Source organism: Macaca nemestrina, chromosome 9 (assembly GCF_043159975.1).
Source record: "Macaca nemestrina isolate mMacNem1 chromosome 9, mMacNem.hap1, whole genome shotgun sequence".
In the NCBI taxonomy this organism is placed as follows: domain Eukaryota; kingdom Metazoa; phylum Chordata; class Mammalia; order Primates; family Cercopithecidae; genus Macaca; species Macaca nemestrina.
In genome coordinates this window covers 108480053-108503049 of record NC_092133.1, presented here as the reverse complement: position 1 = coordinate 108503049, position 22997 = coordinate 108480053, and the positions used below count along the sequence as shown (strand labels likewise).

The 22997-nt window shown below is 42.1% G+C and overlaps 1 protein-coding gene across 7 annotated transcripts in view; it reads left to right on the top strand.

The window, feature by feature from the left end:
- Positions 1-22997, top strand: part of LOC105495960 (cyclin Y) — a 314134-nt gene that overhangs the window by 219970 nt on the left and 71167 nt on the right. For 6 of the 7 annotated variants that reach the window (XM_011765885.2, XM_011765882.2, XM_011765886.2 and 3 more), the window contains one exon: positions 8620-8694. In XM_011765885.2, coding sequence (XP_011764187.1) covers positions 8628-8694 — 67 coding nt within the window. In that variant the 5' untranslated portion in view covers positions 8620-8627. Of the gene's footprint in view, positions 1-8619; positions 8695-22997 lie in introns of those variants that run through there. The other variant, XM_011765887.2, reaches the window with a different exon arrangement.

Sequence of the window (22997 nt, the reverse complement as noted above, 5' to 3'; positions counted from 1 at the left end):
CTGGGAACTAGGATTTAGTGTATGAATTTTGGGGGGACACAAATATTCAGTCTGTAGTGATTGTGTTTGCATGCATGTATAGACACTTGTGTGTATATGTGTATGTCTCTATATGAATCCTACAAACATGGTTCTTTTTTAAACAGACAAAAAGGGAGTCTTCTAAAACTCCCTTTTATTTTTTCAGAGTATCTGTTCCCTCTTATTTTAATATTTATTTTGATTTTCCCCACTGTGCACAAATTTATTCTGTGGTCTTTATTTAGTTTTGTTATCTCAAGTTTTTGAGGGTCTGATCTTGATGTTTTTGAGTTTCTTTACTTTTGCTCGAGAGTCACAAGACTGTTTTTCCTCCTGTGTCTTGCCATTTTAGATGGCGAGCCTGTCATCAGAGGACATAATCTGGTGGAATTCTGGGAGACAGCCTGCTTTAGAGTGGTTTATAATTTGGCGAATTTGGTGTGAATTTCTTTTCCAGGAGTTTTCTGGGCTACATGTGTAAAGTAGAATGTCAAAAACCACATTAGAGATACAGACAGACTGATAGTTACCAGTTGTTGGGTGATTGGGCAATTGCTCCCTCTGCCAGGCCCAGCTTCCTTTTCATTTGGGTTCATAGATACTTTTTCTTAATTCAGGTTTTTGCTAACATCATAGCCCTCTGAGAGTTCTAGCTATATGTAAAAGTGTCAATTCCAACTCCTGTGTTATATCCTGTCCTGCAGGAGCGTTAAAATAATAGTGTCTTCAAACCAAGACACTTCTGAGAGTAAAGGGAGTTAGGATTCTTAATTATGCCACATCACTGGTGTGAACCCGCATGTGTGTCACCTTGTCAAAACCCAAGACCAGCTCACACAGCTGGGTATCCCCTGGCCTGCCACAGACTTCAGTTGTCTCTTTGATTCGGGCCTTAGACCGTTTACCTTGCTTTCTTGCCACACTGGCATTTAAAAGGCTGTATTATATTTTAACTCACATTTCGAAGTACCTGTAGCATGAGAGCTTTTAGGTTATCTGGTCTGTGTAGTAGCAGAATAGTCTGTCTTTAGTCTTAACATTATCTTATCTCCTTGATTAATCTTCAGATATAATATTAGATACATTAAGATAGAAAATTAGAAATAGGGCAGCAGAGAGGAACTGGGGAGGGAGGAAGGGAAAAAGGAAACAGATAGTTATAGCGAGGAAAAGAGAAGGAGTAGAAGAAAGGCTGAGAGATGGGTTGGAAAGAGGAAGATGGAGAGGCAGACCGGGAGATGGAGAGATGGACAGACAGGGAGATGGAGAGACGGACAGACGGGGCAGTGGAGAGACAGATAGACAGGGGGAGATGGAGAGTCAGACAAGGAGATGGAGAGTCAGACAAGGAGATGGAGAGTCAGACAGGGTGATGGAGAGTCAGACAGGGTGATGGAGAGACACATAGGGCGATGAAAGGCCGACAGGGAGAAGGAGAGACAGGGAGAAGACAGGGAGATAGATAGGGCACTGGAGAGACAGGGAGATGGAGAGACAGACAGGGAGATAGGGCAATGGAGAGACAGACAGGGAGATGGAGAGATAGGGCAATGGAGAGACAGGGAGATGGAGAGACAGGGAGATGGAGAGATGGACAGGCAGGTGGATAAACCAACAGAGGGAAGGAGAGGCAAACAGGGAGATGCAGAGATGGACAGAGAGATGGAGGGACAGACAGACAAACAGAGCAGATGAGTGAGGGCTGGGTATGTTTGCACAGAGAGCTGCACACAGATACACATCCATTCAGACAGCAGCCCACTCCCGGAGAGACTGCCCTGGAGGCCCACACACGTAGACGTGTGGACACAGGGACACACCCTTGCGAAGACATATACGGAGAGCACCTGCAGGGGCACCAGCGGCTGAAAGAGAGTGAAAATAGGAAACAACTAAATATAAGTGTGTTATAATAGTCCAGAAAATAAACTTGAAGTCAGTGGGAGTAGAAAAGATGGTTTTAGGTGGAATTAACCAGAATTGCATAGCAGCACTTGGCTGCAGCAGCCGTTGCTCTCATGGGAATGCTGATGCGGGCTCCTGGTCTCAGGCTTGCCTGGTGACAGCCTCCTGGAGCAAACCAGCCAGGTCAGCTCCTGATTTCATCCTGTTGACACTAACAAGTGGAAATAATCACTGATTTTGAGGCAGTGACGGACAATAGTAACAACAAAAGAAACAATCTGATTTAAAATTAACAGGCTTTGTTGATTTCATAATTGCCTCCCACATCATAGCCAGATTTGGAAATGTGACTACCTAAAATTGAAATTAGGGGTTTGAGATTTTAACCATATCAAATATTGCTCAAAAGACAGGAAATAGAACTAGTGATGTCTTCGGAGGGTAACGGTGGGGCTGTATCACAGTTGGCCTCCCAGTTGGAGCTCACTTTCTATATATCTTGAAATTCCAGAACCTATCAAGGAATCACAGGACCCTCGATTCCTTTGGGCTCTGCTCACTGACACTGTCTAGACCTGAGTGGACAGCTCATCTTGTGGAGATGATTTATGGGAGTGATTATCAGTTTGGGGTGTGGCAGTGCAGAGAAAGGGGGATGTGAGGGGAAGGGGATGGTTTGACTTTGCAGGCTTGCTTTGGCGCCTCCTCTACATCCAGTGCTGTTTAGGTCTTGCTGTGCTTTTCTGCTTTGCTTTTTACTAGTTTTTCAGACCATTAATGATAGCTAATGACGGCTGCTTTTCTTAGCCACTATCTTATTACCTGGATCCTTTATAATACTGGAAGGTAAACTTGGTGCTGGTTTAAAAGCTGAGATGAGCAATTGTGGATCACTGTTATTGTGACATCTGTGGAAAAGATTGAAGAAAATGAGGTTGCCCGATATAAGAGAATACTGCCGAATTAAACTGTGCCACATGCTGTTCAATTTTTTACTTTTGAATAAAGGCATTGTATTTTACCTTGTGCTCAGCTGACACATGGACTGAAAGCAGTGTGACCGAACATTCAGTTGCCACCTCAGAGTCTGGCAGGAGGCCCTTAGAAAACTGTTCTTTGAATATTTTAATTCAGCTATGTATCTTAATAGGTATCAACATCATAAACAAAAAATAGGCTAAAACTCTGCTTCCTAAATATTAGATTGAAGTCAACTCAGGATTCCATGACATTCCTTAAAACTGCCTTTTCCTCTAAAGCATTACTTCCTCAGAGGTTAATTTATGGATGATCTTGCCATTCTTTTAGGAGATAAGAGACTCTAAGTCAGGGGTATACAACACCAAAAGTTTTAAACATCAATTTCAAGCCAGCATTCTTTAGAGAACAGAAATTGTGTAATGAAATTTAACAGTCTTTAATGTCTCTAAGCCTAACATTTATGTATTGAGAGTTTTATTTCTTTAGCCCTGATCTAAGTGCTGTGGCTTAATGTTTTTAATACCCATTATTTCTGGGGCCCCTATTGTGTGGCGGGCATCCTGCCCATTGCACTAGTACATAACTCCTAATCTTCACAGCAGTCCTCGAAGCTAGGTGTTATTAGCCCACTTTATAGATAAGGAAAATGAGATCAGAATAGTATCACCATTTGTCTAAGGCCATAGAGCTAGCAAAAACGAATTCAAATCTGGATCTTTTATATTATAAAATGTGTAATTCTTTTTCTACTGTTTGAGCATCTCTTTGGGGAATGAATGATTCTGAGAACTCCTGGAGAGTCTAAATTCAGCTTTTTGAATGTGGGTTATAGAGTCAGTCTTTATGGGTTTTTCATTCTTTTTGTTTTCTCCTGAAATACTTTATACCTTCAACCTAGAAGGGTAGGGCTGAAATTTGATCTCTTTCGTTACTTCTGTATCCTCAGTACCTGTAACTCAGCAGTACTTAGTACCTAGTAGATGCTCAGTGATTATTTGTTGAATGAATGAATGAATGAATGAAAACCGTGGCAGAATGGACCGGCTCTGACAACCTCTCAGTATATCCTCGTGACGTCTAATGAAATGCTAATTTATCCTATCGCAGTATAATCATGAAGGTAAATGATAGAAATGTCATAGGATGCATTTTGAAGTCAGCTAAATACATGTTTTGTCTCACCATTAATTGACTGTAGCCCTTTAAAAACCAAGAATGCTTTCTTATGACCATGAAATAGGTCATGTAGAATAGGAAAGTTAATGACACAAGTAGTTACTACCTCAAAGTAATATTTCGATATGAACAGGATTGAACATAATACCTAGCATAGAGTGGAGACTCAATGCATGTTGGTCCATTTAACTGAATTCAACTGAATAGCCTTGCTAGGAAAAAAAAATATTTATTTTTGACTCGTAAAATTATGAGTCCAGTGTTTTGTTTAAGCTATTTTCTTGTAAGCATGCTATTCTGTGGTCTCCTAGGATTTGGTCACATATTTTATTCTTCATTGTTCCCTAGCTGGTTCTGCACTCTGATGTGTCATGTACTTCATCTTGACTCCCTGAATCAATTGTAAGTTTGGGTAGGATAAACCAGGCCATACATGTCTCTGCCCCTCCTGGAGGCCGACCACATGCCCGCCTGCCTCGTGGCAGAGCTCTCGGCTTCTGTGTAGTGTAGTCTTTTCTCAGGGATGGAAATGCTCTGGTAGGGCTTCACTCTTTCAGTAAGGCAGTGGTTTCTGTTACAATGACACCCAGTAGAGTAACTATTTAAATTTGTAAGTTCTTCTTCTGGGTGAGTTAGCACATGAGGTACTTCAAGAGCTTGATGGGAGTAGGTAGAAAGAGTCAGAGCTCTCTGCATGCTGCAAAGGCAGGTCTAAGGGAGGCCCAGCTGTGTGAGGTTCCAAGAGGGGCTTCGTGAGGGGTGAGGGATATGTGATTTTGGGGTGGATTAAGGGAGGATCATGTGAACAGTGTTTAGATTATTTAAAAATGAGTGATAAACTGTTAGAGCTGACTTCAGTGAAGTGGTCAGCGTACTTTAGCAGTGAAGTGTATTTCGTCTGTAATCTCTAATTTTAAGCTCAGTATTCCATGAATTTATTCCTTTTAATTTTTGTCATTGAAAAACATCATAGAGGTGAACTGAAACCACTACGCTCTTCCAAGTGTGTTCTACCTCGTGGTAAACATTGGGGATATCATTTTTCCTGACTCTGCAATGAGATTTTTTTCCTTTATGGCTAAAATTGCACTTTTTGTCGTGCTTGGCTTCAGTGTGAAGTTGGGATGATAAAGCAGGTTCATTTTGCTTGGCTCATGAGAATGATGGCTTTTCCCTTTTTTTTTTTTTGGTTCCCCAGAGAGGTGGAGTTGCCGTGACGGAACACATATTGTAATTATCATAGTTTTCTTCAAGATCTGGCCTGTACTTGCCTCATCTGTGAATTTCACATCAGACACTGGTCTTAAAGTCTCTGAACTCTGCAAGTCACTTCATGTGTGTCACCGCACTGGGGAGCGATGACACCTGGCTTGTCGCCATTAGGGACCACTTGTGGCCCAGGGAGCATTCTTGTCAGACTTAGAGTTATAAGTTGGCTGTGAAGGAAACGTGACAGGCTTTTCTTCGCCTCCCACTTGGTGCTCACCTTTCATAGGGAGAGTGAGAGACATAATTCTGCTGCTTGGCTTCCCCCACAGAAGAACAAGTGGGTCCTTCTGCCTTTCCTCGCTGCAGCCCTCTTGAGGAGGAGTGGAGAGGCACAGGGGCTGCTGGTGGAGGGCAAGGGTGCCTTTGCTCAGGAGTGCCTCTGAGCCGGTCAGTTTTCACCCTGAGTTTCTATGACAGTGGACACTGCCGAGGGGAGTCTCATCTTGGTGACTCTGTGTGAATCTCCTCTGAATTCAAGCTTCAGGGCATCTCCTGGGAACACCACTGTGTGTTGGAGAGGCAGTCCAGCCACTCAGAGGGTCACATCAGTTTTCACAAGTAGTTTTTAAACAAAAGTTTAAAAAAGCAAACCAATAGGCTGGGCACAGTGGCTCACACCTGTAATCCCCCAGCACTTTGGGAGGCTGAAGCAGGAAGATCGCTGGAGACCAGCCTGGGCAACATAGTAAGACTCTGTAGCTACAAAAAATAAAAAAATTAGCCAGGCTTGTGGTGCATGCCTGTAGTCTCAGCTCCTCAGGAGGCTGAAGCAGAAGGATCGCTTAAATCCCAGAAATTGAGGCTGCGGTGAGCCATGATTGCACTACTGCACTCCAGCCTGGGTGACAGAGCAAGACTCCATCTCAAAAACAAAAACCAAAAAACCAACAAAAGTGTTTACAGTGCATAAAACTCAGAAAACAATCACATTATTCAAAGGTAACCAAATGTTGGTATATATTCTCTTAATGTATTTTCTATGCCTACACATACTTTCCCCCAAAAGGGTATCATACTGCTTTCGTCACCTAATGACCTACATAAGTTTCCATGTCAATAAAATATTCTTCATGTGAGATTTTTAGATGGTATGATAGCATTTCACCATCCAAATGATAGTACTGTTATTTACTAGTAAACATGCCCCATTATTGGAAGCTGTCCCTTAGAATCTGTGACATCCCTATTAACAACTTCGAGGGCTTGTAAACGTAACAGCATAGAACCCCAGTCTCCAGGCAGTCAGGGGATTGTCCTCCAGGACATTCTTGGACTTAGGAGCAGGATCTCAATTCTCCAAGAAATGACAGTCTCGTGTTATTTTGGTTCCAAACAGGAAAGCTTTACGTTTTTTGATTGTGGTGTTCCATAAACCCCTACTGATATATTTTAATAATAAAAGTGGGTCTTAAAGAAAACTGGTCTGGTAGATGAGTCTCAGTTGGGCATTAAGGGAATAAGGTAGTAGTCGCTAGTCCAGATGCTGTCTGAGGCCAAGGATCGATATTCTGGTGTCACCTTGCTGGCATGTGGGAACTGCATACGTGTTGTGTTCCCAGTGATGCTTTTCTAGGGGACTATGTGTTAAGATTCTGGGACATTAAAAGCATCCATCATGGTTAGGATTTTATATTTGCCCTCATTTTGATATGCAGAAGCCTCAAAACATTTAGTAGCACATTTGTTATTTAACCCCTTTTATATCCTAGTTGAGCAGGAAACCTCCTTGCAGAGTCATTTTCACCATGAAATTTCTTGACTAACTGTAGTTCAAATTGAAGCAAATTCGAAAAATTCAGTGTCTCTTCCACCCATCTTTCTCCTTCCATCAAAACTCCTTAATACCTTTTAACTCTGAAATTATTGTGTAATGTTAATAGAAGTTATATAATACAAGAAGGACCAGATAATTGAAGTAGCATCTGTTTAAGATTCAGATGTTTCTTTAATCAGGTACTCAGAGAGAAGTTAGGAACTGGCCCAGTAGCCATTGGCTGATGTAGGAAAAAGTCACCACGCTTCAGAAGTTTGCTGAGAATAAATCTCCTTGTGGATAAGTGATTAGGTGTTACCTCCAGTGTGTATTTATTTGACCATCCCTGTCTTTCTTTCACTTTATCTTTGATTGATTAGCTATTAAGGCTAAGGATAGCACCATCTGTTTTTGTTAGTGTTGATTAGGTTTCTCTGCAAATTTATGGAAGTAATTGAACCCAAAAAGTTTTCTTCTGACTCTAAGTTGATTTGAAGATCATTCTGGCTTTCCAGTAATTTTGATCTCTGTTTCCTCCCCTAACTTAATTCTTCTGTTTTGCTTATTTTCTATGGGATCAGTTTTAAAAAAAAAAAAATGGAAAAACTCTTCTGTGATGGCATTCTAAGTTGTTTGTACCATCCTGACAAGTTGTAGACCTTGGAGATTGTTCTAAGAGTTCTAAGATTGCAAAATCAAATGCTTGTGAAAACCTGCCAGTAAAGCAGAGAGGGGTGGTCACTGGGGAGCTGGAGTCTTGTGTCCCATAAGGGACATAGCCACTGTGAAGGGGTCACAGCTGCTTGGCTTTAGCTGATCGTGACCATTGGGGTGGAGGCAGGGTGTTGCCAAACGATCTGATTTCTCAAGGGAAGCTGGAATTAGGGGTGTGTGTGTGTGTGTGTGTGAGAGAGATGTGTGATGTGTTTGAAATCTCTTTTATATGTTGTCTTAAATGTTTCTTAAAAAGTAGGAATCGAACAAAACATGTCTGGGGCCCAGATTAGGTCCACAAATGGCCGATTTATAGCTTTTGCTCTAAGGAATAAGTTTTGCTTTTTCAGAAAATAATTAAGCAGGGTATGTGGATGCTGACTCGCCCTAACGAGTTGAGATATTCCTATTTTAATCACCTTGAATAAGGAACTACAACATACTTGACTGTAATGTTTAGATGAATCTGTTGTAGCACATAACTCTCTTTAATCACATGCTATAACTCTGTCCTGCTATTTTATAATATAGGGTGCAGAGCAGAATTTTTTCAGAAGAAAGTGGAGTTTTTCTTAGGCTAATAGGTGTCTAGCCAACTCTCTACTTTTATGTATGACTTTCAGATTTCTAAATAGCAGTATTCTGAATTGAACCAAAAGAATCTATTAACATAATAGCTATAGGTTTCCAGAATCCTTGAATGTATTAGCAATTTAAAGTTGGAAAAGAATTGAGTCAATCTTGGTTCCTCTTAGTTATCAGATGGTTTATTCATATAATTTCTTTTCCTTTCTTTAAAGATTTGAACATGGAATTCAATCCTTCAGATCATCCTCGGGCCAGCACAATATTCCTCAGTAAATCTCAGACAGACGGTAGGTCCTTAATTTATGCTTCTTTTTTTAAAAAAGGCTTATGTTGGTACTTCGCCTAGTTTTGATTTCTCACTAGATTTAATTTTCAATATGAAATAGAGTCGCTTTAGTGACCCACACATATACTGTTTAATGGTAGTTCTTTGGGGATCTTTTTCTTTTGCAGTGTTTTTAGAATTTCCTATTTGAAGCATCTATCCTCATTTTGTTAATCAGCTGTATTATTTCTACATACATTGTGTCATGAGAGTTTCTACCCTAAGAGTCAGAAATTTTCCTTTTAGAATTGATATTTGCATAATTTCTCACAAGATCAGAAGTATTTGTTAATTTAGACAGTGTGTAAAAGAAAGCAAAATATAATCCTTAAATAAAAGTACCACTAACTAGCTCTGTTGTGTCAGTTGAGAGCTGAATTGAACCCGTACACTAGGTGCAGATGTTTTTTTCTCTTTTTTTTTTTTTTTTTTTGCCACCTCTATAATAATAACAACCATATCTAAGTTTATTCTTATAGATCGTACAATCTTTGTGGTTCATCCCAAGTGTGTGTGGAATTTCTCCTAGGGATTTTCTCTCTTTTCAGCCCCTTCCCTGGGCCTTGGCTGCAAAAGAGAGAAAAGATAAAACTTACACAATGTGGCAAACACACATCTTCATTGGATTCCTATAGAAAAAGGTGGCAGGAGAAACTTGTTAAATGATGACATCGTGACCAGGATATTACTTTAGGATGCTGGAGTCCTGCATGATTCTATCCCTAACTTTTTGGGCAATTGCTAAGCTTTAATTCAGAGAAGATCCTAAATGGACCAGAAAATAACCAAACATGTTTAAGATAGTAAGTTCATATATGAGAATTGATAACACTTCAGTAACAGTTAGATAACAGTTTTGGCAAGGTATAGTGCTGATTTAATATTATTGGGAATCTTTGGTTAAGCAAGACACTGACTTGATTTGAAAGAGTTTTATGTGTTTATGAAAAGTAAACATTTCCAAGAATAAATTAGTATAGGCATCAAGTATTTAGGTTGGTCCAAAAGTAATTTCAGTTTTTGCCGTTAAAAGTAATGGCAAAACTGAAGTAAGTTTTCAGTGTGCTGGATACAAAAGAAACATTTTTTTTCCTCTGGTGAAGCAGGAAGCCATTGGGAGGGGTGGGATAATACAAAGGAAGGAGAGTGGCAGTGAAGATGGGTGTTTAGAACCATGAAAAATGAGGGTCAAAACCAAGTTTTGCAGACACTTACTGATAGTACTATAAAAACAAGAAACAAAGTTGGCTTACTTTCAGGTTTCATTCTTGCTTCTTGTGAACTCAGGGTGCAGACCAACTTCATTCAGAAGATGTGCTAACAAGATTCCCATGAAATTGCATTAGAGCTTCTAAGTGGATTTCCCAAATCTTGGTTGTCCTGGTAGAAGGAAACTTGACCTAAGTCAGGGTTGTTCCATACTTAGCTTAGGGAACTCTGTCTTCCCTCGTCACCTTTGCACTAGATATCTTTCCCTTTCCTCTTCTGGAACATCAGGGCATCAATTACTCTGACCTCTCTGTTTATTGCTTCAGTTTCTTTTTAAATGCTGGATCTTTCTACTCAACATGTAAACATACACGAGTCTCACAGAAAAAGGGAAAATAACCAATATCTCTCTTCAGGTGAAAGCTTCTACGCCATTTCTACCTCTCTCCCTGTCCACTCTCCCATTGGGAACTTCCTCCTACCCCTGCCATTCTGTGGAGCATTGCGGTAGAGTGACCTAAGGACATTTTCTCTTCTTGGGCTATTGCCCACATATGTAGCACTTGCTGTCGCCAAGAATTCCGTGCTTTTAAAAAACTTTTTGGCCTTCTGTTTTCAAATGGGCAAGTTGCTGAAATTAAGTGCCTCTAATGAACAATTGCTTTATAAATAATTAGAAAAAAATCAATTTTAAAAATAGGTTTGGTAACTTTAATGAATTAATTATTTGGTGACATGATAATCAGAGAATTGGCTACTTGGTGAATTGGCTTTTGGCAAATTGGTCCTGAGAAATCCTGCCCTTCTGAAAGCTCCTTCTGAGACATCTTCATAAACTTCTGTTTGTCCCTCTAATGTAGTATTTCCCAGGGTCTCTCCTTTACCCTCTTACCTTTTTGATTTGCACACAGTTCCTCATGGCATTTGTGTTAACTGTCATGTCTAACCATATTTTTCTCTGTACTGTTAAAATGCATGTATTCAACTGCCTGCTGGACATCTTTCCAGTGAAGGCTGTAGGTTCCCCTGACTCAGTATGTCCCAGACAGAACTTAAGAATTCCAGTTGACTTTCTGCATTGTCTACCCTGCCCAGGTCCCTAAGCCAAGGAGGGCTTTGGATTTTCCTAGACTTTCCTCTTCTCAGAGGTGGGCGGCGGTGCTGGAGATACATTTCTTCCCAGCTCCAGGTTCAGTGACATCGTATTGGTGGCATGAAATAGCCATAGTCAGAGTATTTACACCATGGAAATTGGCGAATGCTACAAATCAGAGCGTTTTTAAAACACATGACTGTTAAACATTTACTAGCACACCATTGCATCCAGGCATTCCAAGGTGTACTCAGTTTCATCTCTTACCCAGCCTTGAACCTGACCACTATTTCCTATTGCAGTTGCTGCCGCCTTAGTTCAGACTCAATTCCCCACCTGTGTTACTGCAGCAGTCTCTAGACTGGGCTCCCTGCCCTTGACCTCATCCCTCTCTAGTCCCGGGTCTATGCTGCCGCTAGCTAACAGGACTTCCCATGAGTCAGATATGATTGTGCCACTGGCTTCCTTAACCTTTCTTAAGGGCTCCCCAGTTGCTTTAGAGTTAAATTTCAAACATCTTAGCATGGAATATGAGGCCCATTGTGATCCAGCCTCTGCCTTCCTTCCCAGCAACTTCCTCTCTTTGTGTACTTCTGAGCTTCCGCCATACTGAAATCACTTGCTTCCTCAAGTCTGCCACTTGCCTTACACATGGATTTCTCCTCCCCTTTTTCACACAGCTGATTTCTTCTGTCCTCCAGGCTCCTCCTGCTGTTACTTCCTCCTTGAGGGTCTCTTTGACCCATCAGGCTGGGTTGAGTGGACCCTTGGTGAGCTCCCATAGGAGTAGCCTGTGGATCTTTCTTCATCGTCAGAACCGTACTGTGGAATTTAAAACGACCTTTTTGTCTTTGCCACCCACTAGCCCCTAGAGGAAAAGGCATGTGATACTGGATGTCAGTATTCCTTGTGCCAACCTGACTGATTGAAAGAAGGAAGATGACAAAACCCGGAAACATTCTTGATTTGATTGTGATAATTCGTCACTTGGGTAAACTTATATTTCCATTACAGGACCACAGCTGTGGATCTTCTACTGTATTTTTTTTTCTAATTGGAAGAAATGTAGTCTGAGACAATAATGCATACTTCTGGTAGAGTCCTTTCTTTTGAATCTGGTGATCTCTTTCCTTCATTCAGGTTGATGTACTTCGACAGTAGTTTAGATTCGATTTGTGGATAGGAAGCCATGGTTGGGATGAGGACAGTCATGTTAGGGCAGCTGTTGCTTGGACCACAGACATGCAGCTCCTGGGTCTTGACAGCTCTGTGTTTCTGCAGACCCCACATTCTCTTTCCCCTCAGCACTTTATGATCTGACAAACAAGTTGTCGGCCATGCATCCCACCTCCCAGCTGTTCACTAGACTGATTTAGATGGCACCTGCATGATGTCGTCAGAGTTTTCGTGATTGCTGAATTCCTTTTCCTTCTGGATATCCAAGAGATTTAGGCTGGACATGGAACCTTTTTCTTGTTCCAAGCAGGAGAATAGAAACTCCAACAAATTGAGTAAGTAGCCTGCTCATCAGACCCCTCCAGAGGCTGAAGGTAAGGGTATTTTATTCAAAACCAGAGTGACTGCTTTCTTTCTTCACACAAAGAGGATGGCATTGCAGACTTTGTACAGGAGCCGTTCAGCAAAGAAGGGACCAAGAGTTCCTCCTGGGGGTAGAGAAGTTTGCCAGGCCAGAGAGAAGTTTGAGGCCTGCCACGGTTTTTCATGCTACTCTCATTACTTGTGGGGAAGAATTGTAGTTCCTCGTGTCCTTTCCTTTTCTGTACTTATTTTAGTTAATCATTTTCAAAGATGTGAGAGCTTAATATTCTTAAATAATATGAGAAAGCAGCCAAGCCACATCTTTTTCCTTTTAATTAGTATGATTTTTAGAGATTTATTGTCTTAACAAAGAATTTGGAGGAAAAAACCCTAAGTGTGCGAAATCTATGTTTCTCAGGAGTCCCTTGAAATAATTAAAGGAATAAAAACTGTCTGTCCCTTGAGTGACTTGAAGCCAAAGTAGAAACATTAAAATTCAGAAATAAAAATATGTCATAGTTTTTGTTGCACAACCTTTTAGAAATACAGAAATTGAAAAAATATTCTGTGGCTGTCCTCATTGGGGTGGTGTTTTGGTTCCTGGGCAGTGTTGAACTTTTTTGCATGGTGAAACAACCGCCCTTTTTGTTCTCCTTTTATCTAGCATTTGGGAGCAACTTTCCGCTGCCCTGTCGGAATCACTTGCCTCTGAGCGCTGTGATGACCTTGCTTTCCCCACCTCACTTGCATTCCCAGCTGTCTTTAGCTCCTTTGTGTGTGCAGATGCTGAGATGCCCCTTTCTCTAGCTGCCCTTAGTTGCTCGGTGTGTCTCCTTCAGGGCATGTCAAGTGCCATGGGGAAGACCTAAGCATACACCAGTGATTTTCATGCTTTGTTCCTTTGCTTACATACCATGGAAAACAATTTTGAAAAACTGAACTCCCTCAAGCATTTTTATGTTGACCTTAAAATTTTTTTACCTTATCAAAGCACATAATTTCTGATGTATTATAAACGTTGATATTTTAAAATAAACTTTCTTTAACAAATGTTTCAGATGAAATTTAATACCATAGTGATTTGATACCCATCAGTCCTTTAAAAATGTATGAACATGCTCCTCTCTAACAGTTGGAAATTTCGTATCACTCCTTTATCATCTTGAATTTGTATTTCCATTCTATTTTCTCCATAAAATTTTATAGTAGTATAATATATTTTGATTTTGGAAAGTCATTTATCACACTATCATATTCTTTTCTATAAAAATATGACCTAAGCTGGGCGCAGTGGCTCATGCCTGTAATCCCAGCACTGTGGGAGACCGAGGCAAGCGGATCACGAGATCAGGAGATCAAGACCATCCTGGCTAAGAGTGAAACCCTGTCTCTACTAAAAATACAAAAAATTAGCCGGGCGTAGTGGCGGGCGCCTGTACGTTTTAATGGATAATTATTAAACAGAAAAGTGAAATATTTTTTGGAAAAACATTTCTTGGTGAGATGCTTCTGTGGTTGGATATTACTTATTACTGAAATGAGGCAGTATTCATCATCAAAGCCTTTGTTTTTTTATTTGTTTGTTTTGTTTTGTTTTTGAGATGGAGTCTCGCTCTGTCGCCCAGGCTGGAGTGCAGTGGCACGATCTTGGCTCACTGCAAGCTCCACCTTCCGGGTTCACACCATTCTCCTGCCTCAGTCTCCCGAGTAGCTGGGACTACAGGCGCCCGCCACCACTCCCAGCTAATTTTTTGTATTTTTAGTAGAGACAGGGTTTCACCGTGTTAGCCAGGATGGTCTTGAACTCCTGACCTCGTGATCCTCCCACCTTGGCCTCCCAAAGTGCTGGGATTACAGATGAGAGCCACCGCACCCGGCCAAGCCTTTGTTTTTATAGATGTAAGTGCTGAGGAACTTTGTTCATCTATATAAATAGATGGAAATAGAAAGAGTTTTATTATAGTCATATCATTGAATTCTTTCTACTTCGTCTAGTTTATATGTCGAAAAATCTCCAAGGGATTTATCAACCAAAATAATTCCTAATAATCAGCTACCGTTCAGTTTTGTTCCCCTTCAGTTTTATTGACAGTAGAGAACTGGAATCTATTTGATTTGCAAAAGAGTTACTCAGTTAGAGGAGTCCCTCATTTTTACAGTTTCTGGGAAGTACATCGAAAAAGGTTTACCAACTGTAACACATGACTTGTAATTATATCTACTACTCTTTATATTTGGTGGCACCTAGCTTAACCTGATACCCTTGGGAGCTTTGGGAGAATAAATCTAGGCTTCATCTTAGAACACCTTCCCTGACTGCTGCCCCACTGCAGTCTGCATGCCCCTCTGTCGCTGCAGAGATCTTCACTGTATCATGATTTATTCCAAGTCTTCACGTTTACATATCTCTGCCATTCACAGTGCCAGACCCATAGAAAGAACTCAAATATATGTTGAATGGAGCAACCCCCACCTGCTCTTTTCCTCTGAACTAATGTTTTCAGCTTCTCTTTTGTTTTAAATATATTTTCCTCAGAATGCTACAGGTTCTTCATATGACTTTGTTGGCAAAGCCAGGCATCATAGTCAATCCAGTCAGTCAAATCAGTCTTACTTTCTTTTTAATTAGATATTTATTTTTATTTTTGCCTGTCACACCTGTTTCTTATAATCAGTCTTACCTTCTGTCAGAAAAAGTCTGATTTTATTTTTCCAATTCACATAACATGTTAATGTGCATGCCCGTGGCTGCCTTTGTGCTTCTGATCATAAATGGCCAGACAGGTGCAGGGGAGTGCATGCCTGGCCAGCAGTCTGTGGTCTGCTGCACCTTCCCACCCTGCCCTGTGCCCTCCTGCTCTGCTGCCCTCGCTGCTTCCCGAGCTTTGCTTGGGAGTCTAACGCCTCAAGAGGCAGGTCCTGTTGGAAACCGTCCTCACTATGATATCTGTAAACTCAGAGCCAGATGTCTTTCCAGCACCCCTCCAGGGAAAATCCATAGGACAAAGAAGCCTCCAGGTTGTGCCACGGGAGGCTGGCAGGAGAGGAAAGACACATGAACCTGGTTTGAAGGTGGTTACCACAATCCCAGTGACTGTTTTCGTCTGGCGCCCCTGGAGGTTTTCACACCAGGTCAGTGCAGGTCCCAGCTCAGGTGTGCCTGCTTTTCTTTGTGAAGCTGTGAGGGAGGAATGTGGTTCCTGCATCACACCTCAGCCCTTTTAAAGGTCTCTTTGAATACTTGGTTTGGGGACCTTTGCTCTAGTCTAGCCCTAAGTTACTTGTGACAGACCATTTCAATAAATGAATTGCAAAAACTACTACCTCATCTGTCTTTCCCTCTAGTTTGGAGTGTGTGGAGGAGGGTGGGTACTCAAAAGCCATGAGTAATTGAGTGTGCAGACAGGTTCATTTGTGCGTGCTGGGCTGCCCATGCCCTCGCCAGCCTGTGGCCACCCCGGCGGCAGGGAACTAGCCTCTGGCTTCCAGTTAGGCAAGGCTCTAGGACCCAGCTCTGTCTTAGGCCCTTGCCTGCCATTAGTTGCATTTACAGTCACATAATCTCTTGGGTCATAACTTTCTATAAATTGACAGTGGGCACACCTGTCTCCTCAGACGATTGCTCTCCTGAAGCAGTAGGGTGAGTCCCAGGCACGCAACGAGCCCTCAGCAATGTCTGCTCATTACCTGTGATGTAACAGGTACTTTTGGATCCTCACTGGGGATCCCTTGAGCCAGCCTCTCCCAGGACCCCTGGCAAGGAGGAGCTACCCCGTCCTGGCACTGTAAGCATGCGTTCCAGAGGTGTTTCCTACCGCCTGGTAGGCAGCCAGTCTGGAAATCATACTTGCTCCTTGGGGTTGGCATGTCCACATTAGAAGTCAGCATCTTTCCTCTCCTGCCAGCTTTCTCTCCCTCATCATCTCATTTTTTTTTTTTTTTGAGACGCTCTGTCACCCAGGCTGGAGTGCAGTGGCATGATCCTGGCTCACTGCAAGCTCCTCCTGCTGGGTTCACACCATTCTCCTGCCTCAGCCTCCCGAGTAGCTCGGACTACAGGCGCCTGCCACCACTCCTGACTTTTTTTTTGTATTTTTAGTAGAGATAGGGTTTCACCGTGTTAGTCAGGATGGTCTCAATCTCCTGAACTCCTCTCCTCCTTCCTCACCTGGTCTGTGGCAAGGCCTTTTCCCAGCCTCCTGCCTCCATCATGTCCTGTCTCACCTTTCTTCCACGTGCCTGCAAGTGGAGCTTCTCTTAGGCTCCTCCCTGCCTGACCGTCTGTTTCCTCACCACTGGAACAGTGAGACGCCAGCACACACACACACAGCCCTTTTCACCTTCTTGTGGGTCCCCTCCCCTGCAGGCCTGCAAGACCATCACCTGTGGGATGCTCTGCCCACAACACCTGCCCTCTGTCCCTGCTGACCCAATGGCTGCCTCATAGGTGATGCTCCCCTGTTTCCCTTCATTCCATTGATTCTGATAGACACCTTTTACTTGGCTGGAACACCTCTGAAATCAGCACAGTCAGTTACTTGCCAAAATTTAATTGGCGTTTTTTTTTTTTTCTTTCGTAGTGACACATAGAGTAATGGTTTACCAGAAAATCAGTGGCATTACGTTCAATGCAGTTTGCATATTCCTCTGTGTGGTGGTGATTATTTTTATGGTATAGAAATAAATAGCCTGTTTATCTGCTGGATTGCATCTTGCTCATGGGTAGAAACTGTGCCTTTCACATTCCACAGTCTCTGCAGTGGCTAGCACATAGAAGAAACTTTCAGGGACAGGGGAATGAAAGAATGAAGGCAGGGCATCATGACCCACCCTGAGCAGACCTGCCGTGGCACAGTGGCAGTCTTCCTGAGTAGTGGCTTTCTGTTTTGTGTTGCAGCTTTACCTTCTCCTACCTTCCCTAGCTTTGTTAGAAAACAACACATCCATTATTTAGGGACAGGAGGATATAGATTTTTTTTAGGCTTAGGTGGTGTGTTTGGGCTTTCCTATTCTGGGTCAGAACTCATCATACCGTGCCACCCTCAGGCCAGCCCTCCCCTCTCCCCTCTGCAGTCTTCTCTTGAGGTGCATGGGGGAGGGGAGGGCAGGTGTCAGATCTCTTGGCCAGGTCTTACCCTGTAAGTCAGATGCACGGGAGAGGCGCTGTTTGGGTGCCGTGGCTCACTTTTCTTGGGAGCATCATCCAACTCCAGTATTTCGTCTCTTGGGCTTTCCAGTGTGGAGAAAGCTGCCGACATAGTACAAACTCAGATGAATCATTTAGACCCAGAATGTCAGTTTTCTCAGTATGCCTTTTATCATATCCTCTCTCCTGACCTGCCCTGTTCCCAGTCAGAACATTGCTCAGTGAGCACAGATCCAGAATAGAGGTTAGCAGGGATAATTCCCCCAGGCTGGGGGAGTTTGATGCCCTGTCTACCATAGCCTTGTCTTACTGTTAAACAGCGCTTGTGGCCTGCTGGTAGCCATAAACTCTTACTTTTCAGTTCTCTTTTTAAAAACTCTGAGCACCTGCATTTCCCCTTCAGTTGGCACAGACTGACAACCTTGTAAATACTTTTCATAGCTTACCATGTTTATAGCTTACCTTACGTGGCTGATGTTTTCAGCTGGCTGCCCTATGACATCGAGGGAGGCAGCTGAATTTCAGGATAATCTGATGCGGTCACCATATAAGAATAGTTAATGCCTTGGAATGATTGCCTGAAGATAGCGATCCTCTGGAATCAGACTGCCTGAACTGGAGGCTTAGATCCAACACTCTCCACATAATCTTGGTGCATATGATCCGTCCACATGATTTCCCTGAACCTCAATTTTATCACTGTAAAATGGAGTTAGTACCTCTTTGTGAGATTGTCAGGAGGACTAAATGCATAATCCATCAAAGCACCGAGTCCTGTACGTAAGACAGCATAAGTTCTCAGTAAATATAATCCTTACTCTGGAGTGTAGGTTCTCATTTGCTCAGTTGGGTTGAGTTTCTACCCTGACTTGTGTCTGTGCCATCTTCTAGCTTGTCTGTGCTGACAGCTCCTCTGTGCTGACTGTGACACCTTGCACCAGAACACTGGGCCTGACCAGGAGGAGAAGGGATGGATGCCAGGACAAGAGTAGAGGGTGGCTTCTGTGCACTGCTGTGCCCAGTCCCATCTTTTTCTGTGTTTCTTTGATAAAGATAGATCATGGACCCCTGCATCTTAGAGTTGCTTCCAAGCTAGGCACAATGGCTCACTCCTGTAATCCCAGCACTTTGGGAGGCTGAGTGGGGAGGATTGCTTGAGCCCAGGAGTTCAAGACCAGCCTGGACAGCATAGTGAGACCACCCCCCCCGCCCCCGCCATGATTTCTACAAAAAAAAATAAAGATTAAAAAAAAAAAAAAAAGTTGCTTCAACACACCTTGGAAGCAAACCAGAAAGAGGCCAGGTCTGAAATTATGTCAGCCAGCATTTGATAGCAGCTCATTATAATAGAATACACAGCTCTTTAAGTCTCACTTTAAAAATAAAATGATAACCTCACCTCCACCCTGTGTCAGGATAGATTTCTGATGGATTGACTAGTGGTAGAGTAAATGTAACAAATACAATCATAATCATCTAGAAATAGTATACATGAATATTTAGTGTCAGAATGGGGAAGGGGCATGTAAGTTTGTAGAAGCAATGGAGGAAATTGCCTAAAAATGAAAACTCATGTCAAAATGCATCCTAACAATGAAATCATCAGTGATGGAAATATCACAATATATAGGAAAAAGGATTAATGCCTTTATGTATTAAAGAATTATTATACAATCAGTGAAAATGCTAACACACCAATAGAAAAATCGGCATATTTCTGTTGGCATGTTCATATATGAGCACATGTATACTTGCACGTATTTATATACAAATACATTCATATGCAAAAGTATCCATCATGCTTGCTTTGTGTGCATGCACACAAAAGAGGCTCAAAATATTAATAGTGATTGTCTCTGGATTATTGGATTAAACAGGTTGGGCCTCTCAAATTTGAAAATTTGAAATCTGAAATGCTCCAAGGTGGATCTGTAACTTACTGAGCACCAACCTGATGTTCAAAGGAAGTATTAATTGGAGCATTTTGGATTTCAGATTTTTGGATTTGGGATGCTCAAATAATGCAAAATTTCAAAATCTGATAAAAAAAGTTCTAAACCCACGCATTTCAGATAAGGGGTGGTAAGAATACTCAGTCTGTGTGTGTGTATGTTTTATGTATCTCTATGTTTTCCAAGCAAGCTTTTAATTTTTATTTGCAGTCACATTTTCTTGTTTATACAGCTCTGTAGTTTCCAAATTTTCTGCAATAAGCATGCATTTCTTTTCAAATTAGCAGAAAGTTTTAAATGGATGCCACTTAGTTGAAGTTTCCATGCTTCTGAAGAAATCCTTTGGCCTTAGATATTCTCTATGGGAAACAGAAAACCTCTCGAGTGAGTTGGCAGCTTAGATGGATATTTGTTCTTTGAATGGTTTTCTTGTTATGTTCTTCCTTTGTCTGCTTCCTATTCTCTTCCCTGGAATTTTCTCCTCTCCATGACTGGCTGTGCCCTCAACATCTTAGAAGTGTTTCTGTGTCTTTTCATTTTTGTTCATTGGCTTTGCTTATTTAGATTTCACTTGGAATGCACAGAATGTCATGTTCCTCTGTGCCCAGATTTAGAAATAAGTGCAGGTCCGGGACAGTTCAGAGCAGGCCAGAGGTCTAATTGGAAGCTTCTTTCCTGCAGCACAGGAGGTGTGCCTCCGGGGGAAATGGCCACACCAGGATGCTTTGTTCTGAGCTCCAAAGTGTGGGTGATGTTCCTGCTACAGTGCACTTTGTGTCCTGGCCGTTTGTGTTCATGATGACCTCCCTGTCAGGACAGGAGCTCAGCAGGGCAGGAGCCTCCATGTGCACTCTGAACAGGTGCTCAACAGTTGTTTTGAATTGAGTGTGAATTCACTGAATTATTGAAAACTGTAGGAACTGTGTGGTAATCTCAAATTTACTATAAGAAAAGTTAATAGTGAACTTTTAATTTTATTCTTCAAGGCCTGATCTTTGCTACCCACAGGAAAAAGGAAAGAGAAATGAAACATTTTCTTTTCAACCAGATCTTCGTGATCTGCATTGGAGCTACCTCAGCAATTAGCTTCGTATATCCAAACAAAATTCTATCATTCTTTAGTTGAATCCTGCCTCTTGTGTGGCCTGCCAGTCCTTCACATCCAGAGTAATCAGTTAAGTAGATTTTCTTTGTAGAATAGCACAGCTCTGTTCATACCTGGTTCTAATTGTCATTCTGTTTTTAAATGGGACTCGTTTTATGCAGATGCCAGAGGTGCCTGTTCACACCAGTGATGCTCCTGTTGGAGGGCGGGTGTATAGAGGAAGGGGTCCTGCACGCGATCTCCTCTCTTCTTCTGGGCCCTCCCTTTCTTGGCCTGCTTGGGCTCTTCCCTTATTTGCCAAAGAAAGGATATCTTAGGTATCTTAGGACCTTTTTAGCACCAGCATCCTGTGGCTTGGTGGTGGCTAACACTTGCCATTGGAAGGTCGGTCTATTTTAGAAATGGAAGAGGAGAGTCAGGTGCGGTGGCTCGTACCTGTAATCCCAAAACTTTGAGGGGTGACGAGACAGGAGGATTGCTTGAGCCCAGTAGTTCAATACCAGCCTGGGCAACATAGTGAGATCTCATCTCTAAAAAAAAAAAAAAAAAAAATTGGAAATGGAAGAGGAGAAACCAAGGTAGTCTTTTAAATGCTGACCTATGACAGGAATCACCTGAAATTGTGTTTAGATTGTTAATAAATCCTCATTAATAATCAGGCACTAGGTTGAAAGTTGTATTTTAAAGAGTCACTTGTGTGACATTGTGGCAAGAGAGTATCCCATAGCAACAAGTGTAATTTTGTTTGTCCCTCAGATTGCAAGCACTGCCTTTGACTCTCTTAACTCCCCATTTTATCAGGAGAAGACTTTTAATGCCAACTGTATTGTTTTTGCTGATTTTAGATGGCTTATTTTTAAAGCCACTGGTACATTTTCTGTTTACGTCGTTATGGACTGTCACTGTAGCCAATTAAAAATCCTCTTAACTATCATAGATTGTGCCAAAGGAGATTGCTATTATTCCTCTCCCAGGAAAGAAAAAATTTATGATCCGTATCAATTTATTGCCTGTTTTCCCTAAAGAAGCAAAACATGATTATTAGTTAATTCAGTTAGACATTAACTCAGAAAACTCCGGAGATTTTGATTGATATATTATAGTGACCAAAAATAGTGAAGTTTTAAAGATGACTGAAACCAGCTATTAGGAATGAGTTGGCATATTGCTTATACCATTACATAAAATAGCTAAAGCATTTTTAATTTCAGAGCTGTACCCACATCAGCCTCAGTGGTTTCAAATTTATTTTAAAGCCAGATTTAGATTTGGGCAATTCTGTCAGTCGTTTCAGGTGTTATGCCACTGTAAAATATTCTGCTTATCACTGGGTGTGGTGGTTCATGCCTGTAATCCCAGCGCTTTGGGAGGCCGAGGCAGGCAGATCACTTGAGGTGAGGAGTTCGAGACCAGCCTGGCTGACATGGCAAAACCCTGTCTCTACTAAAAAATACAAAAAATTAGCTGGGTGTGGTGGTGCACCCCTATACTCCCAGCTACTTAGGAGGCTGAGGCAGGAGAATCGCTTGAACCTGGGAGGCGGAGTGAGTCAGCTTACTTCCCTCCAGCCTGGACAGCAGAGCGAGACTCCGTCTCAAAAAAAAAAAGATTCTACTTATCTTATTCCCCCATAGTAATGTCTTGGTTGTGCTCCAGCTAGCTTAGGGGAAAAGGAGTAATTAATTTTAAGGGCACTGAGGGTATCTCAGACAGCTCACAAATTGGTGGAACTGGGTACTAAAAGCCATTAGGACTAAGGTGCCCATCTCCCTCTGCCATGCTTCTCTGCATGGCAGCTGTGTGGGGGGTCCAGGAATCATAAGACATAAAATACAGTCACACTCATGACTGTAACTTACTACAATGCAAGCGCATGAGGGAAACTCAGTACAGGGAAGAGGTGCATGGGGCAAGTCCTCGCCCATGGAGCTGCACAGGTTGCACTTCATCCCCCCATTCACAAATGAGCTGTGAAAACAACTGTGGAATGTTGTCAGCCAGGGAAACTCCTGGGTAGAAACCCAGCACCCAGGATTTTTATGGAGGACCGCTTATGTAAGAAGGCTCTGCCTGTTAAGTACCAAAGTTCCAGACTCCCAGAAGGAAATAAACCATACTGTATGCGGCATAGAGCATATTGTTTGTGCAGACAGCTTAGGCACAATGAGCCACTTTTACCAGTTAGGGAATAATGGAAGGGAACCCTTCTAAATCCAAGTTC